At 43.9% G+C, this 19,139-nt stretch overlaps 1 protein-coding gene across 4 annotated transcripts in view; it reads right to left on the bottom strand.

Annotated features, from left to right (window-relative positions):
- The window catches only part of ERG (ETS transcription factor ERG), a 142,493-nt gene that overhangs the window by 28,809 nt on the left and 94,545 nt on the right, over positions 1–19,139 (bottom strand). For all 4 annotated transcript variants that reach the window (XM_058419399.1, XM_040056205.1, XM_040056204.1 and 1 more), the window contains one exon: positions 3,103–3,320. In XM_058419399.1, the coding sequence (XP_058275382.1) occupies positions 3,103–3,242 (140 nt within the window). In that variant the 5' untranslated portion in view covers positions 3,243–3,320. The remainder of the gene's footprint in view (positions 1–3,102; positions 3,321–19,139) is intronic.

Here is a 19,139-nt window from a genome sequence, read left to right as displayed (position 1 = left end):
ACCTACAGTAAATATCATTATTCCGAGCTACCTTTGTGTAGTCCCACCCATAGGCACAGCAGAGCCCCATGGGTGAGTGGGGAAATCCATAGATTTAAATGTTTTTTAAGCAGTACCCAGAGCCTCATGAGAGCATTTCCACGGAGTAAATTTCTCCCTAAATGCATGACATGAATTGCAGTCATTGTGGTAGAACTGCTCATGCCTAATTTGATAAAATGCATAAAGAACAATAAACGGCAAAGTGGCATATGCAGCCTCCAGATTTATACTACAGGGAGAATCTTTTGGCTTGACCCAAGAGCAATAAATAGCAGGAAACAGGATTGTTACATGCAGGTGAAAGATTGAACGTAGGGTAACACAAAAGGTCTCATTAGATTTATGTACCTGGAAGGAACAGAATTAATGTACTTCAAGAAACTCAATTTGATACTGCCTGTCACAACCTGCATTATATATGCAACAGCAGCCAGGTAAATGACAGCTTTAATTTAAACTTTTCTTGCTTTATTTAATTTGAGGTAAGCCCTCAGGCTGTGTTTTGTGGTGCTGGGCTGCAGGGTTTATCTTGAAAAATACTGTTACACTTGAAAATTACTGTTGTTGTTAAAGAAAAGTGGGCAGCTAATCCCTGTGCAGCACACTGAAAATAACCCTTTAATTTCATTCTAATAGCATTTCTTTGGTATTCACAGGAATTCCAGCTCTGAGACCCTTATGTTTTGAAATTTAATGTAAGGTAATTACAGCCAAAGGATATCTGGGGAAAGTCCTAGCAGAGGGGGCACGTTCCTTCTTTGAGTGGGTGCTTAATTGGGGATGTTTAAAAGGTTCAATATGCTCCTAAAATTTTATACCCTCCTCCAAAGAACAGACTGTATGGCCAGGAAGCGCTGACACAGTGAGAAGGTAGAGCTGGACAGCAAAAAATAGCAGTGTTAGCTTCTCCCTGGACACCAGTTTGGGGGATCTCATTCCCTGCTTTGCATCCTGAATTATTCAGATCCAGGTGCCCACGTGGGGGGACAGCTACAGAGAATGCCCTGAAGATCCTTTTGCATGGTTCTGCAATGTGAGGTTGTATTTTAGACTCCTCTGAAACTGAGATTTTAAAATGGTCTAAACAAAGCAGGTACAGTTTTACTAAAAATGAAACGCAGCTCCAAGCACTCCAGGTACTGCTTGTGGTAATATTTAACATGCAAGGAATTTTAAGAATTGTGGAAATATTGTCATTTAGTAATGTCATTTAAGGAAATAAGCTGATGCTAACAAGTAGAGTGGGGAAGGCTTCTGAAGAAAAAAAAATGCAAAGTAGCTTACAGAAAAGGCAGGATAGCACAGTCTGATATACACTTTGTTTTCCCTAAAACTGGCAAGAATACCACATTTCAGTTCCCAGAGCATAATAGCATATTTCATACACACATGTATGTGAGATTTAGAAATGCCACAACATGTTTATTTTTGTTGATTGGCAGCGATAGTTCTCCGTTAAAAATGTAGTATTAAGATCTATTCCTTCAGGCATGAGATAGGCCCTATAAAATAGAACTTCTCTGATGAAATAAAGTGTTTTTTAATGACAGTAATTTTTTAAAATTATTTTTGTGTACAGTATGAGCATGCCCTATTTTTTGTTCAGCTCTCTTACAGAAAGGCCAGCACAAATACTTCAGAGGCAATTTTAGGAAGCAGGTAACAATGATTTTGAATCAATACACAGTTTGTGATTATACCTGTGCATTTGCTTAGCACAAAAAAATTAAAATTTAAAAAGACACTGAAATAGATTAAAAACACCTGAATTTCTGAATAAGTAGCTTTACTAGAAGACTTCCTCTAATTCTTTGTAACTTCAGCTCACCGTTTATTTCTACGTATCTCAAATCTTTGACTACTCACTGGAAATTCTGATTTGACTTCGGCACAATTTCCATCCTCACCACAGAACAGAGGAGGTGTGATAAGCGGGCAGACCACTTTGCCCTGCTTGTGGTGCTCATCACATCAGAACAGCAAGTGTGAACAGCAACCACAGAGCCCAGGGCTGAGGTTTTCCTGAATAACTGATCCTGGGAGATGAGATTCAAACACAGGTGTTTGTGAAAGAGAGATGTGAAGCACAGGCTCCACTGGTATATCACCAACAATTGTCAGCAACTGACTCTTCTGGACCTTTGCCCTTTCTGCAGTACCAAAGGAAAACTGTTTTGACAGTCAGGCATTTTAAACAGGAAAGCACTTGTTTGGATAGTTTCCTCAAAAATTAAAAAAAAAAAAAAAAAAAAAAAATCTTCATTGTATTTTTTCAGATGTCCCACAGGGTGCTCCTAAGCTTGGGAAAGCCACCAGTCAATATCCAAAAATCCACTGCAATACCTTTGCAGCGAAATTGATACAAGTCTCCTTTATATAGTGACATTCCCCAAAAAATGTCCTGAGACAACAGTTAATACACAGACACTCTGTGGCTACTGCCTGTTGAGCCAAGTAATTTCTTTTTTGGTTCCCTTCTACTCCCCTGCCTGTCTCCATATTTATGCTGTTTTTTCAGCATGAATTCTAAAATCCAGCTCCACTTTTTGGCATTATGTTCACAGCAAACAGGAAAGGAAAGATCAATAGTTCAGTCCCTCTGCCATTAGAAGATTTTTACTTTCAATGTTTCCCTGTTTGGTGATCTTTGGAGCAAAGGCAAATGACCAAATTACTGGATTTGACAACTTCCATGGAGCGTTAGATCATACACACCACGCTCTTTGATGGATCAATGGTGCTCCTCCAGGCTACAGCAATTCCCCATTTTATTAACTTTAATAGGTGCTCTTTCACCTGGTGTGCAAAGCAAATTCACATCCGAAAATTATCTGCAGTCAGAGGAAGGGTGTTGCCCAAGCTCACAAGAAATCTGTGCCCATAGCACCATTTTAGACCCCCTGTAACACCTGAACACAGCTGGCAGGTCAAGGTAGGGCAACCTGGAGCCTGGTGGGATATACTGAGGCACCTAAAACGGTGCTAAATACACAGATTTAGACAACTGAGCCACACCCATCACAAAATTCCCTGCTCTTGAGCCACCACCAGCCTCATTACCTCGACCCGTTAACCTGGTTGGGGTTACACTCCATCTTGATGGTGACTCTGGCCGGGGGCTGTGACAACCAGTCCTGCTGGGGGACACGTGGGCTCATCTTGGAGGTCTGCCCATATTCACTGGAGGAGGAGGCTGTCATCTCTGTCTTGGCGAGGTGGGGAGATCCGTAGGCGCACTCGAACAGGGACTGGTCTTCGCTCACCACCGATAACGCTTCCTGCAAACCAGAGAAAGGTCAGTGCGGCCACGCCCCAGGGCACGCATCACAGCGTTCCCCAAGGGAAAAAGGGGATCATCTCACTGGGAGGTGAGCAGTCTCAGTAGTTTTAGGCACGGCATTGTTTTTTGTGGAGGTGAGGACCTGTGGAGACCCTCCCAGAGCAGCCGAGCCGATGCAGAAACACACAAATGCTCAGGAACAGAGGAGAGGGCAGGGTGGGCAGCAAAGCCCAGGTCTGTGGGATCTCAGTAGAGTTGCACAGGGTGAGATCTCCTGAATGCAGCAAAAATTGCTGCCCCTGAGAGGAGAAACCGAAAGCCAGGCCCTCCCTGCTGACCTGTTGGGATCTTCCTTTCCTTCCTCAGGGACCCAGGTAAAGTCCTTTCTGGACGAGGAGACGAGAAATCTGGGCACAACCTCCAATCCAGAGACACCATGCCCACCAGCCACCTCTCTCCTTCTCACGGCAACGCTTCCTGGTGGAAATCCCACTCTGGAGCTGTGGGAAGGGCTTCCCACTCTCCTCATGGCAGCACTGGGGTTATGGTCATTGAGGGCAGCAGGGCCCATCAGGTCCCTCAGTGCCATCGTGTCCGTCTGGAGGCCAGACAGACATCAGAGGGAGGGACAGTGACCCTCTGTCCCCTCTGCCAAGCATTTCTGCTGGCACCAATTCCTTCCCTGAGCTAGGTGGAATTGAGCCTTGTCAGCAAGGCAGCACCTGGCCCAGGCTTGGGATGGTGCTGTGGCTACCACATCCATCAGGAAGTGTGGGAAGAGCTGAAACTCCTGAAGGGACACATCCCACCTGAGATGAGGCTCCCCAGACATGAGAGCAGGTCTAGGCTGTCCTGCTGTCCTCCAGCAGTGCACACACACAGGGAGCATCCTCCAAAAGCAGAATTCTGAAAAAAATCCACCTTCTCCAGGGGTCACTTTGGGTGGATAAGGTGCATAAAGGTGCAAATTCAAGCACTGGAAGGGGCTTCCTGTCGGGATATTAAGAGATTTGGGACTACTGGGAGGCATCTTAAACCATGAATTATTGCCTCAATCTCATGAAGGGTGAGAACATCTTCATCGCGTACGCCAGGAGTTCGTGGTCAGTGGTCATCAGTGGTCAGTGGTTGTCAGTGGTCACAAGACCACAGGTTACAAGAGGTTTTAAAGGCTTATTAGCCAATAATCTACTGCCACACAGATTGTTTTATTTTCACACCAATGGCTAATTAAACTGTATCACACATCCTGCTGCAATGGGGACAATTTTATCCCATCGTACAGTGACACACAATCCTACAGAACTACACCTTAAAACTTCTTATTACCTTTATGACTACTTCTGTATCTTAACTTAAAAGCTTTAAAACTTTCCACTACCTAGCTTAATATGTTTTTGCTTGAAGTACAAATCCACATTCTTGCTTGTGGTCTCTAAATTTGGAAGCCTTTTCCAAGGCCTCAGGTTGAACCCTGTATTCTCTGCTGTATTTGGGCCTGCATGCAAAAGGATTTGAAAATTTTCTGTGCCTTGATCTCCCACAGCTGCCCAGGGAGGTGTTGGAGTGCTCATCCCTGGAGGTGACCAAGGAGTGACAAGGTGGGCATCGGGCACAGCTTGGGCTCGTTGCCCAGGAGGGCTTTTCCAACCTCAGTGACTCTGTGAAAGGACAGCAGCCCACTGTGTGACTCCATCCTGGCCCTGTGGCACGGAATGGAGCAGGGGGTGCAGCCCAGCACCTCCTCCCTGCCATTGTGGGGACAATCCCCAGCCCTGGGCCGGCGAGGAGGCTCCGTGTGAGCCCAGGGGCTGACAGCAGCTGAGGGGGAGGCTGGGCCAGCTGGCCACGGCTGCGAGTGTGGGGGCCAAGGATCAGCGAGTGGAGGGGATCCTGAGCCAGGCTCGGGGCAGGGAGCTCCGTCAGGCAGCATGGGTGGGCTGTGCTCCTGCCAGATCTGCTGCTGACGGCCAGAAATGCGTGGTCCTGTCAGCAGAGGAGAAGGGAGAGAGAAAATGGATGGGAGTTCCCCGGCCCTGGAAGGGTGGGTGGTTGTCTGCAGGCTCCTACCCTCCCAGGTTGCTGGAAGAGGCCTTTGCCGATCTCCAGCAGTCACATGCTGCCCTAAAAATCAGTGTTTGCTCATTTTAAGACCCATGGTGTGACCTTTGCAGATGTTCTATGCGAGAAGAGCTGGAGTTCATCCTTGTGGGTTTCTTTCAACCCTGGATATTCTGTGATTCTACATTCCTCCTTCTTTTTATCCACCTGGTTTGTGAGCCCTTGGGATACACTCTGCTAACATTCATAGTTTGCTCTGCAGCTGCAAAGGTGGGGACATCACTTCCAGCTTCTTACTGCTTGTGGAAACTGAGATCACCCCTTAATCCCAGGACTTGGAGAGAGGGATCTCAGGCCCTTCAAGCACCCTGAGACTGATGACTGAATTACTAACACAGAGTTCAGGCAGTGATCTGCACCTTTTAACTGCTGATTTTCAGATGCCATCTGAGTGCAAAGATCACCACTAGGCTGCCACCAGTGAATTCTCAGTTACCACCCTTTCTTCTGTGTTCTGCACACTCCCACCAACCTGCAACCAGCTGCCTTTTTGGTTCTGGGAGACAAGAAGGATGCCAGAATAACACCTCTCCTTTTTGTCATGCCTCTCATGCCAGGAACCTTTGCTGTTGGTGGTCTGAAGCCTTTCTGAAGAGCTTTTTCTGAGAAAACCGCAGACCAAGGAGGTGTGGGGGGAAATGGCCACTTGCTCCCCAAGGATTCTTCCCAGAGACAGCCGGGAACTTGATGTGCTTGGGCAATAAAGTAGCAGGGATCATGTAACAAGAACTAAAGAAAGAAGATGTTACACTGGAAGGAAAAGAAAGAGTTTTTTCTCAGCAGCCCACAAGATTTTCTTCATGAAATAACTCCCCCAAAATTAAATATATATATGTGCACAAACACAACCTGGCCAGATGTTCACAATGCATCCCATGCCTGATGCTACTGAACGCACATTTCCCTCTCTTCTACCTCAATCCGTGAGACAAAAAACATGTAACAGAATGTTAATTTTGGAAGAGTTAGCTCCAGTAAATACACTAAAGTGTGAATTATACTGGAGAAAGCTGATACAGATTGCAAATGAAACATTATTTAATTTTGTAAATCATTTACTAAAGGACATTTTCAAAACAGGCATCAAGCACTATATAATGGATTTATTTCTCATCCTCCCCCACACAAGTGAAACAAAGCACATTTTTCTGGTTCCTATTAAAAATCACTCTGCCTAATGTAAGTTAATTTATGGATATTTAGGGTAAGTATAAATGTAAAGAACAGCAAGAAAAAAAGAGTTTTCTATTTATTGGCATTACTAATGACAACAAACACTGCTTGTACTATGGGTGCCCAATATGTTGCCTGAAGAGGGAAAGTGCAAACATTTAAACTTCCTGACGAGCATAGTAAATGCTGGAAATACGAACCCAATTACTTAGGGCTGTGTGAATATCTACAACTAATGATACAAAACAAGACAAACATAAATGAGCCCAAGAGACAGACTTAAACTTCACATTTCAGAGGGAAAATTCATGGAGAAAGCAAGCTCAGCCCGAGTTTAGCTGAGGTTTAATAGCACTCATCTGTACTCCATCCTGCTGGTTATCAGTTAGTGCTCGCTGACAGGTCTGGGAAGGCTCTGGAGGAATAACTGAGTTCCTGCCAGCTTTGTGTGCTGTGGGTCGGGCCCTTGGTGGAGGTTCATTAATGTGCACTCCACAACAGTGTGGGCCTCTGACATTCTCCCCCCTGGTCCTGGCTGGCCTGTCTGGGAGGACAGCAGGACGTGGATCAGCCCTCCCTGCGTGACAAAAGCTGCACCAGCCATCGAAGCCTTTGCAAGATGTTGAGGAGTCAGCACAAGAACGTGGCCCATGCTGGGATCAGCCTCATGTCCTCTCCAACCCCCTCTTCCTCTCAGTGTCTTCAGTCAGAGAATGTAAGAATGGTTTGGGTTGGAAGGGGACAAAATCACCTCATTCCACCCCCTGCCATGGCAGGGACACCTCCCACTGTCCCAGGGACACCTTCCACTGTCCCAGGCTGCTCCAAGCCCCAGTGTCCAACCTTGCCTTGGGCACTGCCAGGGATCCAGGGGCAGCCACAGCTGCTCTGGGCACCCTGTGCCAGGGCCTGCCCACCATCACTGGGAACAATTCCTGATTCCCAATCTCCCATCCAGCCCTGCCCTCTGGCACTAGGAGCCATTCCCTGTGTCCTGTCCCTCCATCCCTTCTCCCCAGTCCCTCTCCAGCTCTCCCAGAGCCCCTTCAGGCCCTGGCAGGGGCTCTGAGCTCCCCCTGGAGCTTCTCCTCTCCAGGTGAGCACCCCCAGCTCTCCCAGCCCAGCTCCAGGGCAGAGGGGCTCCAGCCCTGGCATCAACTCAGACCACTTAAAAGGAGAGGATTTCTGGCTCAGGCTTTTCTGAATCCTCTGACCTTGCAAGCCCCAGGGATGCTGAACAACCAGAACTCATCCAGCCTGACGGAACCACCCCTGAAGCTCATCCTGGGGAAAAGCACGGAAATAGCACCCAGCAATGGGAAGCATTTCTCAGTTATACAGGAATGTCTGATGATGGGCATAACACGATGTCCCCAAACTGTGCAAGGAAGGCTCCAACAGCAAACTGCTGTCCTGGAACAGCTGACAGAAAGCAGTGCGGGTGATTCCTAAATACAGAGACTTCAAAATCTGTTTTGTGTTATAATTGCAAATGCTAGCTCCTGGACCAAATCTAATATGAAAATGGTCAGAACTCACCATCATGAAAAAATAGCTGCATGGTCTGGCCACATATAAATGTAAACAAAGCTATTAATACTGAGAGTGTTTGGCAAGGTTTTATTACATGTGGATGCCAGTTCTGTTCCTAGTAAATGCTTTTCATTACTCATTTACATGTTAATTTCTTTTTCTCATCCATATTAATGCTGTCTCTGGAGCAGTTTGGCAACATCAAGCCATAAGTGGGATAAAGAAATGTAAACATTAATAAATATTACAAAATAGATGCATTACAGGCTTCTTTCAGTTTTGCAAAGGTTTGTACCTTTTTGACAATAATTTTAGCAGTGAATGGGTCATCTTCCTAGATTTGACATGATGTAACATATTCACATGACATCTCAGAAATTAAGACTTTAATTTCTCAAAGTTAATGTCTGGAGTAAAGGGATATGAAGAAAAGAACACATGGAGCTTAAAGGAGAAGGTGGGAACGGTCTTTCATACAAGTCTGTGAAACAGAGTTGTTGGTATTTGAGGTCAATATTGAACATGAATCTTCTTTATTTCATCTTCCTTTCTCCACATATTTCCTCTCATGACATCACAGAAAAAAAAAAAAAAAAAAAAAAAAAAACAAAAACAAAAAAAAAACCCCACAAACAAACAAAACAAACCCAAAACCCCACAATACCCAAACAAAACCATGTTCTTTCATTATATTCCTTTTATACTTTAATTGGTTGTACTATGCCAAACCTGGCTTCTCCCTTGGACTTTCTGTACTAAAGATAAAAGAACAAAACGATTTCTCTATTTGGTTTTGACTTACACTTCACTGATAAGTTTAAAAAAAGAAAAAGAATAACAGACTGACAAATCTGTAGAACAATAGGTGCAGCAACGCCTTTAAAGTAGGCATAAAGTCATTAGGACAAAGGTGTTTACTTAATCAAATGCAAGATTACTTGGCCTAAAAACATGAAGTTACAGGAAATGTGATTGAAGTAGTTCCCATCATGAGAAGCACATGCAAGCTGCCCTCTCCTTTAAATGCAATCTCAGGAACTAAGGACAAAGAACTTTTTTTTTTTTTTCTCCCTAAAGTTTGGTCAAACTTAAGGAATGGCTACAGAAGACAATGAGGTGTGTGGTTGTGCAGCAGAATTTGCTTGGGGTGAGGGATATTGGGGAATAAACACAGCAGCAGGATTTTAAAGTACTTTGGAGGCCACTCTAACCCGGGGGTTAGAATGGACAAAAGTTTTAGACTGTGAACTGGGTTTTTTTGAGTGTGGGGTTTTTTTTTTGGGGGGGGGGGGGGTTTGTTGTTGTTGTTTTTTCTTCCATGAGCAATGGTTTTAAACTGAAGGAGGTCAGGTTTATATTATATTTCAGGAAGAAATGCTTGGCTGTGAGGATGGTAAGGCCCTGGCACAGGCTGCCCACATAAACTGTGGATTCCTCATCTCTGGAAGTGCCCAAGGCCAGGCTGGACAGGGTGGGCCAAGAACTGCACCCAAGGAGGAGGATGAGTGAGAGGACACAAACGCAGCAAAACCCGTCATTGTACATTGAGATGCTACAGAAATAAAATGCATTTTTTGCTTCTTCAGATAGCATTCCCATACTCCCAAAAGGCCCTCTTACCCTTGGCTTACAACAAGACTGCAATAAAGAACTTTTAATTAACTTTGCCATATGCATTGCATTTATACAATCTATTTTTTGACACCAGTTTTAAAACATTTATCCCCATCGATGTAAACACATTTTACTTTTCTAATCTGATTTCATGATAATACATAGATAAGCACAAGCTTTGACCTCCATGCAGCCACAATCCATTCAGAGACATGGGCTGTTTCTTATCACTTCTCAGATGTCTACAGTTGGTCAGAAAAACCTCTCTGTTCTAAAAAGAATTCTGACATATTGCAACTTATTTTCGTTCTAAATTAGACCAAAAGCTGTTATACAAAAACTTTCACCAAACTGTTTATTATGAGGATTAATTGTAACACACCAGCGTGTGTTCTGCAGATGTTACAACTTTCTACTAAATAGTCACATTTGGAGAGGACCTGCATTTTCTGAGGGAAGATTGTTCTCATTATGGCTGTGCAATTAGCTCCTTAAGCGTTTCCATGCTTTAGTGCTCTTGGTATCCCTCGTATAGCTGATAACATTTGTTGTTGAAGGTTTGTAAATTGAATTATGGCTGTTACTGAAAGAAAGAACAGGTGAGGGTGTGGAGGAGAGCACACAGTGCACAAGATTTGACCAAGTCACTCTTCTTGCTTGTTGGTCTTCTACCTATCCCCCATCAGACTGCATCTTCTGATGCTCTAGGCAGCTGCTCATCTGGAGTGAAAACCTAATTTCAAACAGGCCAGGAATGTCATTTCCAGGCTGGAACAGAGAGCACAGGGAGGCTGGACACCAGAACCTCCCTGAGCAGCGGGAACTCTTCCAGCCTGAGACTCTGCTCACGTCTGCAACAGCCACCACTGTACGAGGAAACAAGCTGGGGTTGAACCGCTTGAAGAGCCTAAATTTGCAGCCCTGCTCCAAAGCCAAGCCTTTGAGCCTTGGATTCATTGCATCCAGCAGCAATCGGGTGAAACAAAAGGCAAATGATTGATGTTTCAGCCTTGCTGTAGCTTATTAATCATGATGCTTGTACAAGTCTCGCCCGACCACTTACTTGCAGGAGGAAGATATTCAATACGGTGTGGGGAACATACTGGAAAAGGTTACTGCTTAAAATGCAGTCACCTGAGTCAGGAATTGCAACACACATCTGGAATATGTTTTCCTTCTAAATCTCTGAGTCCTGGATTCATTAGATGAGACAAAACCCCCGCATATTATATTCATGAGGAGAGTTCAGGAACAACGAAAAGCCTTGGCAAGTACAAGATAGGAAAGACAGATGTTGTCCTCACCTCCACCCATGAGAATCTTATTTGCCAGCTCAGTCAACATCCTCCACCTCCTTTCAGGGAGCATTTGGAGACTCCGTGTTAATCCAAACACAGGCCCGGTGCTGCCACTTATCACCTCTCCTCACCTCTCGCTGAGAAAAATACAAGGATGTTTGGAGCCCCACTTGAAAAAAGGAATAATCAAGCATCCATCAAACTGATGTTATGAAATTGCAGGCTAGATTCATTTCTGGGAAAAGGCAGCAGATGTTTGAGGCCTGATCCTGCAGCCTTCTTTGCGTAACTCTGACTTCACCGCTAACGTGAACAGAGGCCTCGCGGCTAAGCCCAAAGGCTTAGTATTTTGTGTCTTAATGAACAAATTCTGAAATACTATAAATTCAAATGCAGACCCTGCTGCCTTATCACAATTCCTAATAAACTGTCATTCCTGAAATGTCAGCAAAGCATAAGGTAATGTTTGCAGCATGAGCCATTCAACTCCATGTCTGCAAGTGCTTCAGAAAATAAAAAATCACCATTCTGTTATTGCAGATGGTGAAACTTTGGTCAGAATTGCCAAAAATTGGTCTTAGAAAACATATCTCCCTGTGCGCTGTATTTGGGACTACCCTGCATTTCACACATTAAAATTATCACGCAGAGTAGAGAAACTTCCAGAGCAAGCAACAACACATAATTAGAAGAGTTGCCGTTTCACAGTCGTTTCACCTGCAGTTTTTATCTGTCAGCAAAGTGCAAATGGGTAATTTAACACCAAGCCAAGATTTAATAAATGGAAGTAGGAAACTCTTTTTGTACATGTCACGGAGATGAAGACTTCCACCCTGCACCTATTTCAACCTTCTCAACACCTGAGTGGGCTTCAAGCTGCTTGGAAGCACCACCAGGCTCCTGAGTGAAAGTGAACCGCAAGAATCTCCTCCTGCACCAGCAAAGTGCTGGAAAATTACTTAAAATACAGAGGCAACACTAGGTTTTATCAGCTGCACTATGAGGTGAACGAAGACGGTGCAGGGTTGGAGCAGCACAATGATCAGAATACGGATTCCTGAATGGTTATGTCAATCTTAAATCACCAGGGCTGGAAACAATACAAATATATCCTGCAGATTGTATATTGCATACAATATATTGCATTTTTAAAGAAACTGGAGCTTTGTATGCTTATTTTAGCACTTCCATCCATGGAAAGAGCTCGAGCAGTGACGTTTGAATGACTTTTTTTTTTAAGTCAATACAATAGACTTTTCTTCCTTTTCATCTAGAGAGAGTATTGTCAATTATAAACTTTGAAAACTTGAAGTTTTTTGCTCTTTCATGCTTGGCTGGTAACTTCTAGACCTTCAAAATGCCTAGAAAACTGGGAGAACTTGGATGAGAACTCTTTAATTTCTATCTCAGCCCAGAGCTAGCCTGTTGGTGCTATTTTGCTTTTCTAGTACAGGACTGTACCAATCTGAAGGAGGAGCCAATCTTCTACTTTGTTGAAAAATACAAACATCTTGAGTGTTTTTTCAGCAACCTTTTCAGCATAAATTTGTTTTGCAAAGCAGGTTTCAGGTTTGTAAATTGGCCCAGAGCCTCATAGGAAGGGAACTGAGGTTGCACACACCTGCTAAGAGCTAAAAGATCAAAATGATATTGGGAAAGAACCCTGGGACAGTCTTGAGATCAAAACAGTGCCCAAACAAGGCACTGATCCCATTCCACACCATCAGTCTTACCCATTTTTTTTATTTATCTTAAAATCCTTTGCATCTTGGCCAGACCCAGCAGTTCAGCTGGGGTTTCTTCAAGAATTACTGCGTGCTAATCAGAGTTATTCTCTGCTCAGAATTAAAGCTTTTCCTTGTACACAGTAGCTACCCTCACTAAAGTTTGGAAACTCTAATGAGAAAATTTTTAACATCAGTTTTTTTAGCCTTATTCAGAAGATCTGTCCAGTGTTACGGTAACATTTGCAACTCTATTCCCTACCATCCAAGGAAAACTACAAGATTATACATTACATTTGTAATTTGTTCTGCTGCATTTAGTATTTGTTTTGCTGCATTTAGTATTTGTTCTCTGTGGTGGGTTGACCCACCATAGATATATTTTATATATAATTACATACTCCTGTTTTATATATGTTTATACACACACACACACACACACACACACACACACACACACACACACACTCTTAAGTATATGTACACATACACATTTTTAGAGAATCCTACCCTCAATCTCCAAGCAAACTTTAAAGTAAAAATAACTCAGGCGTTAAAATACCTTTCCCTAAAGCACAGCATGTACCAAGGACAAGCTCATCAGCAAAGTGATTAGAAATGTATGGGAAGGAATGAAGAGAGCCACCGCATTGAGGAAACCTGAAAAAAAAATGCATCCAAACGAGTTTCCTTTCCAGCGAGGCTTCGTTTTGCAGGAATGCCTTGAGAGCATTAGGGAAATAACACTTGGATGGAGGCCACGAGCTGAGCTCCTCGGTGACCCATCACTTCCCTGCAGGGTCTGTGCGTGGTGTTTGTGCACGTGCACACGCGAGGGTGAGCGTGGCTGTGTCACGAGGGGGTCACTCACCTTCCTGCTGGAAACACTGCACTCACAGGGCAGCCTCAGCTCCAAACATCCCCTGAACCAAGGGAATCACAGGAAAACAAAAGGGTGTCTCGCTGGGTGCGTGACCAAGCAGCAGCACGCTGGCCAGTCTCAGATGGTGCCCTGTGTTCACCTTCCTATGTATTTAAAACTCTCACCTCGCTATTTAGAGAGCACTGACAACGTTCAACTCTCGTGAATCTCCTCGCTTGAAAGATTCTACAAACACTGCTCAAGTCATCTTTATTTGTATGGATGGTTTTTATTCAATTCCAAGTGTATTTTGTCTCTATGTAATTCTTCCCTGTGAGGGTGCTGAGGCCCTGGCACAGGGTGCCCAGGGCAGCTGTGGCTGCCCCTGGATCCCTGGCAGTGCCCAAGGCCAGGTTGGACATTGGGGCTTGGAGCAGCCTGGGACAGTGGAAGGTGTCCCTGCCACAGCAGGGGTTGGGAAAAAAGATGATTTTATAGATCCCTTCCAACACAAACCACACCCTGATTCTATAATTCTATAATTCTATATATTTTACTGACTTCTCCACATTAGATAACTGGACTTTAACCACAAAGCTATGTTGCTTTTTAAAAATTTACCCTGTTAACAGTGCTCTCTGTTTTTGCCCAGCATTGGAGCAGAAAATCTTTTGTTTACGTTATTCTCCCTTCCTTTTCCTCAGACACTTTTCATTCTGGAGCTCCCATGTATACACTGGATATATACATATGTAGTATTGCATGCCGCTCATGGTATTCCCCATTTCAGGAGCATATGGAATATTGCTCAGATGGGTAATCCTTCTAAACTCAGAATGAGCTTCCCAAATATGCCCACTGTGTATGTAAAATATGACTTCCTGTCACGATAACCTTTGCAGTGTATAGCCCAGCATACTTTCCTATAATTGTTTATAATGAATATCTTGATTCATACTCCTGCGCACGTTATTTTAGTCATCTAAAAAACATGACTAATGAAATTAAGATGGGGTTGAATGTCACAGCATTAAGTAATTTCTTTGTGTGCAAAGACTCACACAGGAGAGAGTTTAGTGAAACAGCAATAAAGTTAAGTGCCTGCTTTTCTTTAAGGATATTTAACCTGCTCTGCTGAACTAGTGTAAAAAAAGGATGTTGTCAAATATTAACTACAATCAGTCCAAGAGACTGGTATTGTTTCTGATGTATTTCATTTTGAGAAGTAGCCAAACCAATGGATCAGAAGAAAATGTTGTTTCATACCTATGGCAAACAAAGTGGACATTCTTTGTTTGTCCCAAATAAATCAAAATAGAACCATCCCAAAAAGAAACTCTCACATACACACAAAACAATTTGCTTTGTGACAATATAAAAAAAAAATCTAACCCCATTTACACCTGTGCTTTTGCTTTTAAACTAAGTTCTTACTCCTTTATTTAAGCAATGTCTTTCTAAATAAAATCTTCGAAATCACAAAATATAAGCAATTACTTCAGAAAATTTTCAACTGGTTCATTATTTTTCCTTTATTTAGAGATCTGCCTCACAAATTTAACTGTTATCTTCCAACTCAAACCGTTTTATGATTGTGGCTCTCTGCTGAATCTCATATGCAACAGAAACAGGTTGTGGCCCATTTTTAATTTTACATGTGAAGAAGAAAAGGAAAATGCACGTGGCAATATCTTTGATGTGGTGGCAAGAAAAAATCCTGCAGCTTTTCACTGTGGCAATATTTCTTCCAAGCTTGTGATTACCAAAGTTATCAGTCAAAAACCAGGCCCTGCAGCTCTGACATTGACTGGTTTTTGCAACAGCACCAACATCAGCTCCAGAAAGACAAAAAAGATCCGCTGCTGCCATTGATGAAAAGTGAACTGAGAACATCAATGCAAATTAAGAGAATCTCCAGTCCAGAGCTGTGAGATCTGGATTTACCACAGCAATAGAAGCCTTTAAGATGGTTTTCCCCACACCTCACTAGTGAGTGTTCAATACACATTGCTACAGGAAATGAAGCTGGGTGGATGCAAAGCTTAAGATACGCTAAAAGAAAATATTTTTATTTGCTTTTCTTCGTATTCTGTTGAAAAGCGACCCCAAAAATGACTTTACATACTGTAACCCAGGCCTTCCAACATCCAGAAGAGGTAGAGATGTATGCAGGCTGTTTCTCTTTTATTGTTTCCCCAAACAAACCCATTTCCTACAAGCTGTTCCCATATCTTTCGTGCCATGTCCAGCTTCCCAGAAAAACAGCAGGAAAACAAAGTGTGAACTCCAAACAACCCATTTCCCCAGAACAATGTGCCATACTAAGGAGAGAGAGAGAGATAAAGGGGAGGAGGGCTGGGGGGAAGGCAGGGAAGAGCGGGAGGGAGGCAGAGGGGCTGTTGCGATGCTGCCAAGGGACCTGGAGGAGAAAAAGGAAGGAGGAACTTTTAGAAGTCACAGAGGGGAAGAGTTGTGAGTTGTGTAACTGTAAATATGCAACAGGCAGGTTGCCAACTATTTCAAAGGATTTGAGGTTTCAAAATCGTCGAGAATCGTCGAGGAGGCTTAACTGATTTGCGCTCTGGGTCTGGAGCTTCCAGGAACACCTTTACACGTCTGAGAGCCAGAAACTAGTACCTTTTTATAGACTCCTCAAGCCATACTTGGTCAGCATGGCAAGCTGAATCAGTAAGGAATGCAAGCAGACACCATTTCTAATCTAATAAAATTAAAGTGTGGACTAAATAAAGCGAAATGATAGATGTCATTGGGTAAGAAGGGAAAACCAGATGAGCTTGCTCATTTAGTTCATGGCTGACCTGAGCAATGTCCAATGCTCCTGCTCTTCAGTAGGCCAAGAAAAGCTATGCACCGAGCTCCCACAGGAATGAAAACCACTCATTGAGACACGTGCGATAAAAGAAAATGATAAATGTTACCATGACCTTTTAAAATCCCGTTTCTGTATTCGAAGGAATAAAAGGAAGGAAGGAACAAATAGTTTCAGCCTTTCTGTCCATGAGGATAATTAAAGTAAGAAAAAAACACAGTATAGAATCAACACAATTGGAATGCTCTTCCCCAAACTGTGGCCTGGGCTGATGCCCCAGCCTGGGCTGGGAAGGGGGGAATTCTGTCCCTGTGCCCTGGTCAGGTGAGAGCCCACCTGCAGAGCTGCCCCAGCCCTGGGCCCAGCATAGGGAGGATGTGGAGCTGCTGGAGAGAGCCCAGAGAAAGTCTTGAAGTTGATCCCAGGGCTTGCCAGGCTCTGGAGCCAGGCTGGGAGAGATGAGGGTGTTCAGCTGGAGAAGAGAAGACTCCAGGGAGACCTCAGAGCCCCTTCCAGTGCCTAAAAGAGCTCCAGGAGAGCTGGAAGATGAAAATATGTAGTGATAGGACAAGGGGGATGGCTTCAAACTGAAAAGAGGGAAAAGTTAGGTTAGACTGGGAATGAATTGTTCCCTGAGAGGGTGGGCAGGCCCTGGCACAGGGTGCCCAGAGAAGCTGGAAGTGTCCAGGGCCGGGTTGGACATTGGGGCTTGGAGCAGCCTGGGACAGCGGAAGGTGTCCCTGCCCAAGGCAGGGTTTTGGAACTGGGTGATCTTCAAGGTTCCTTCCACCCCAAAATATTCTATGAATCCATGAAATCAAGAATCTGACCAGCTTTGAAATATTTGGGTAGGGAGACACAGCTTCTGTAATAAAAGAGAAAAACTTGGTTCTTTTTTTTTTTTTTTTTTCTGCTGAGAAAAGATGCAAACCCATAGATGTTGCAGTCAGTGCAATGAAAACCCACACACAACCATTTGTCAGAGAGACCTGGCATGACCATGAAAGGTGCACTCTGCAGAGAGGGAGATGTGGGGCAACGCTCATGTCACAACGTGCTGACTTCCTACTGTGCACTTCTACTTAAACTGCTGTAATTCTGCAGCAAAAAGGACCTTTCCAGTGCCTCAAAAGTACTTACTGACAAATTTTATGCAATAAATAAATGGGGTCTGCTGTCTTGGGCACAGAACTAAGGCAAAGGATTAGACACACCTTGTCAGAAAATGTTTACAGCTAACACGGAAGAGACAGGAGTTGAGGGAAACAAATACAAAGCACATGTTGAATGCAAAGTGTGAGCACTGACTGTCACAACTGTGTCAGAGGTTATTTTTTCAATTTGAATGACCAGAAAATAATAAATAATGAAACAGCACTAGACATGACAGGCAAGATGTGGAATGAAGGTAAAGAGAAAAGCCTGATGAAAGAGGAAGGAAAAGCAAAGTTTCAGGTTGGAAGGGATCTTAAAGATCATCTAATTCCAACCCCCTGCTGTGGGCAGGAACACCTTCCACTCTCCCAGATTCCTCCAAGCCCTGTCCAGCCTTGCCTTGGACATTTCCAGGGATGGGGAATCCACAGCTTCTCTGGGCAAACTGTCCTCTCTTGACATGACAGCAGGAAGGTGGGCTTTTCAGGGTTTTTTTTTTTTTCCCTCTGAGAGCTCGGCAGCCTGAAGATTGGACTTTGACCAAGAAAAGTCTTACTCTTTTATTAACACGTCATTCAGCTCGTCTGAAACACATGCAGGTAATAAAGCTTTTGTAGCTGGTGGGTGATTGATACATTGGCAAGGCAAAGAATTAATTCTGATATACGTGGAGGTGTCCAGTCTCAGCTATCAGAGAATCCAAGACTGATTTGGGTTGAAAAGGACCCCAAAGATCAACTGATTCCCACCCCCCACCATGGGCAGGGACACCTTCCACTGCCCCAGGCTGCTCCAAGCCCCAGTGTCCAACCTGGCCTTGGGCACTGCCAGGGATCCAGAGGCAGCCACAGCTGCTCTGGGCACCCTGTGCCAGGGCCTCAACACCCTGCCAGGGAACAATTCCTGATTCCCAATATCCCATCTAACCCCCCCTTTCTGTCAGTTTGAAGCCATTCCCTCTGTCCTGTCACTCCAGGCCTTAGTAGAGTCCCTCTCCATCTTTCTTGTTGGTGTCCATGTCTGAACTGGGCATCTGTTCAAAGCATCAGTTTCTCAAGACTGTAAATTTCCAGCCAGCCAAACACAGTTTGTTGAGGATTTCACACACCAGTTTTACCAAAACAATTAGCAAATTCATTTTGCTCCATCAGAGTTAACAGAAACACTCAACTGGTTTTATCAGGAGAACTCTGACTCTTCAGAATATCTTTTAAGTATATAAAAGCTTTCTGATAAGATACTTCCAGTGAGACTGAAACCTAAAACAGATCTTTAGAAACCAACTCTTTTGTAAGAATATGGAAAACAGATCTAAAGCTTCAGTAAAAGTTTTTGCTTCCTCATGTTGAGTATTTCATCACTGACCAGGCATGTTTTAAAGCTGTTTATGGCCCTCTGAAGCTTCAGGCTTCAGACAAAAGTGTGGAGAAAACATTTGCTAGAAACATTTAAAATTCCTGCCACATCTTCTTATATTCTACTTTTTCTACAAATAGGTTTTGTATGC

This window comes from Hirundo rustica, chromosome 2 (assembly GCF_015227805.2).
Source record: "Hirundo rustica isolate bHirRus1 chromosome 2, bHirRus1.pri.v3, whole genome shotgun sequence".
Lineage (NCBI taxonomy): Eukaryota > Metazoa > Chordata > Aves > Passeriformes > Hirundinidae > Hirundo > Hirundo rustica.
Note: the sequence above shows the minus strand (reverse complement) of the source record. Positions and strands in the feature narration are given on the sequence as shown.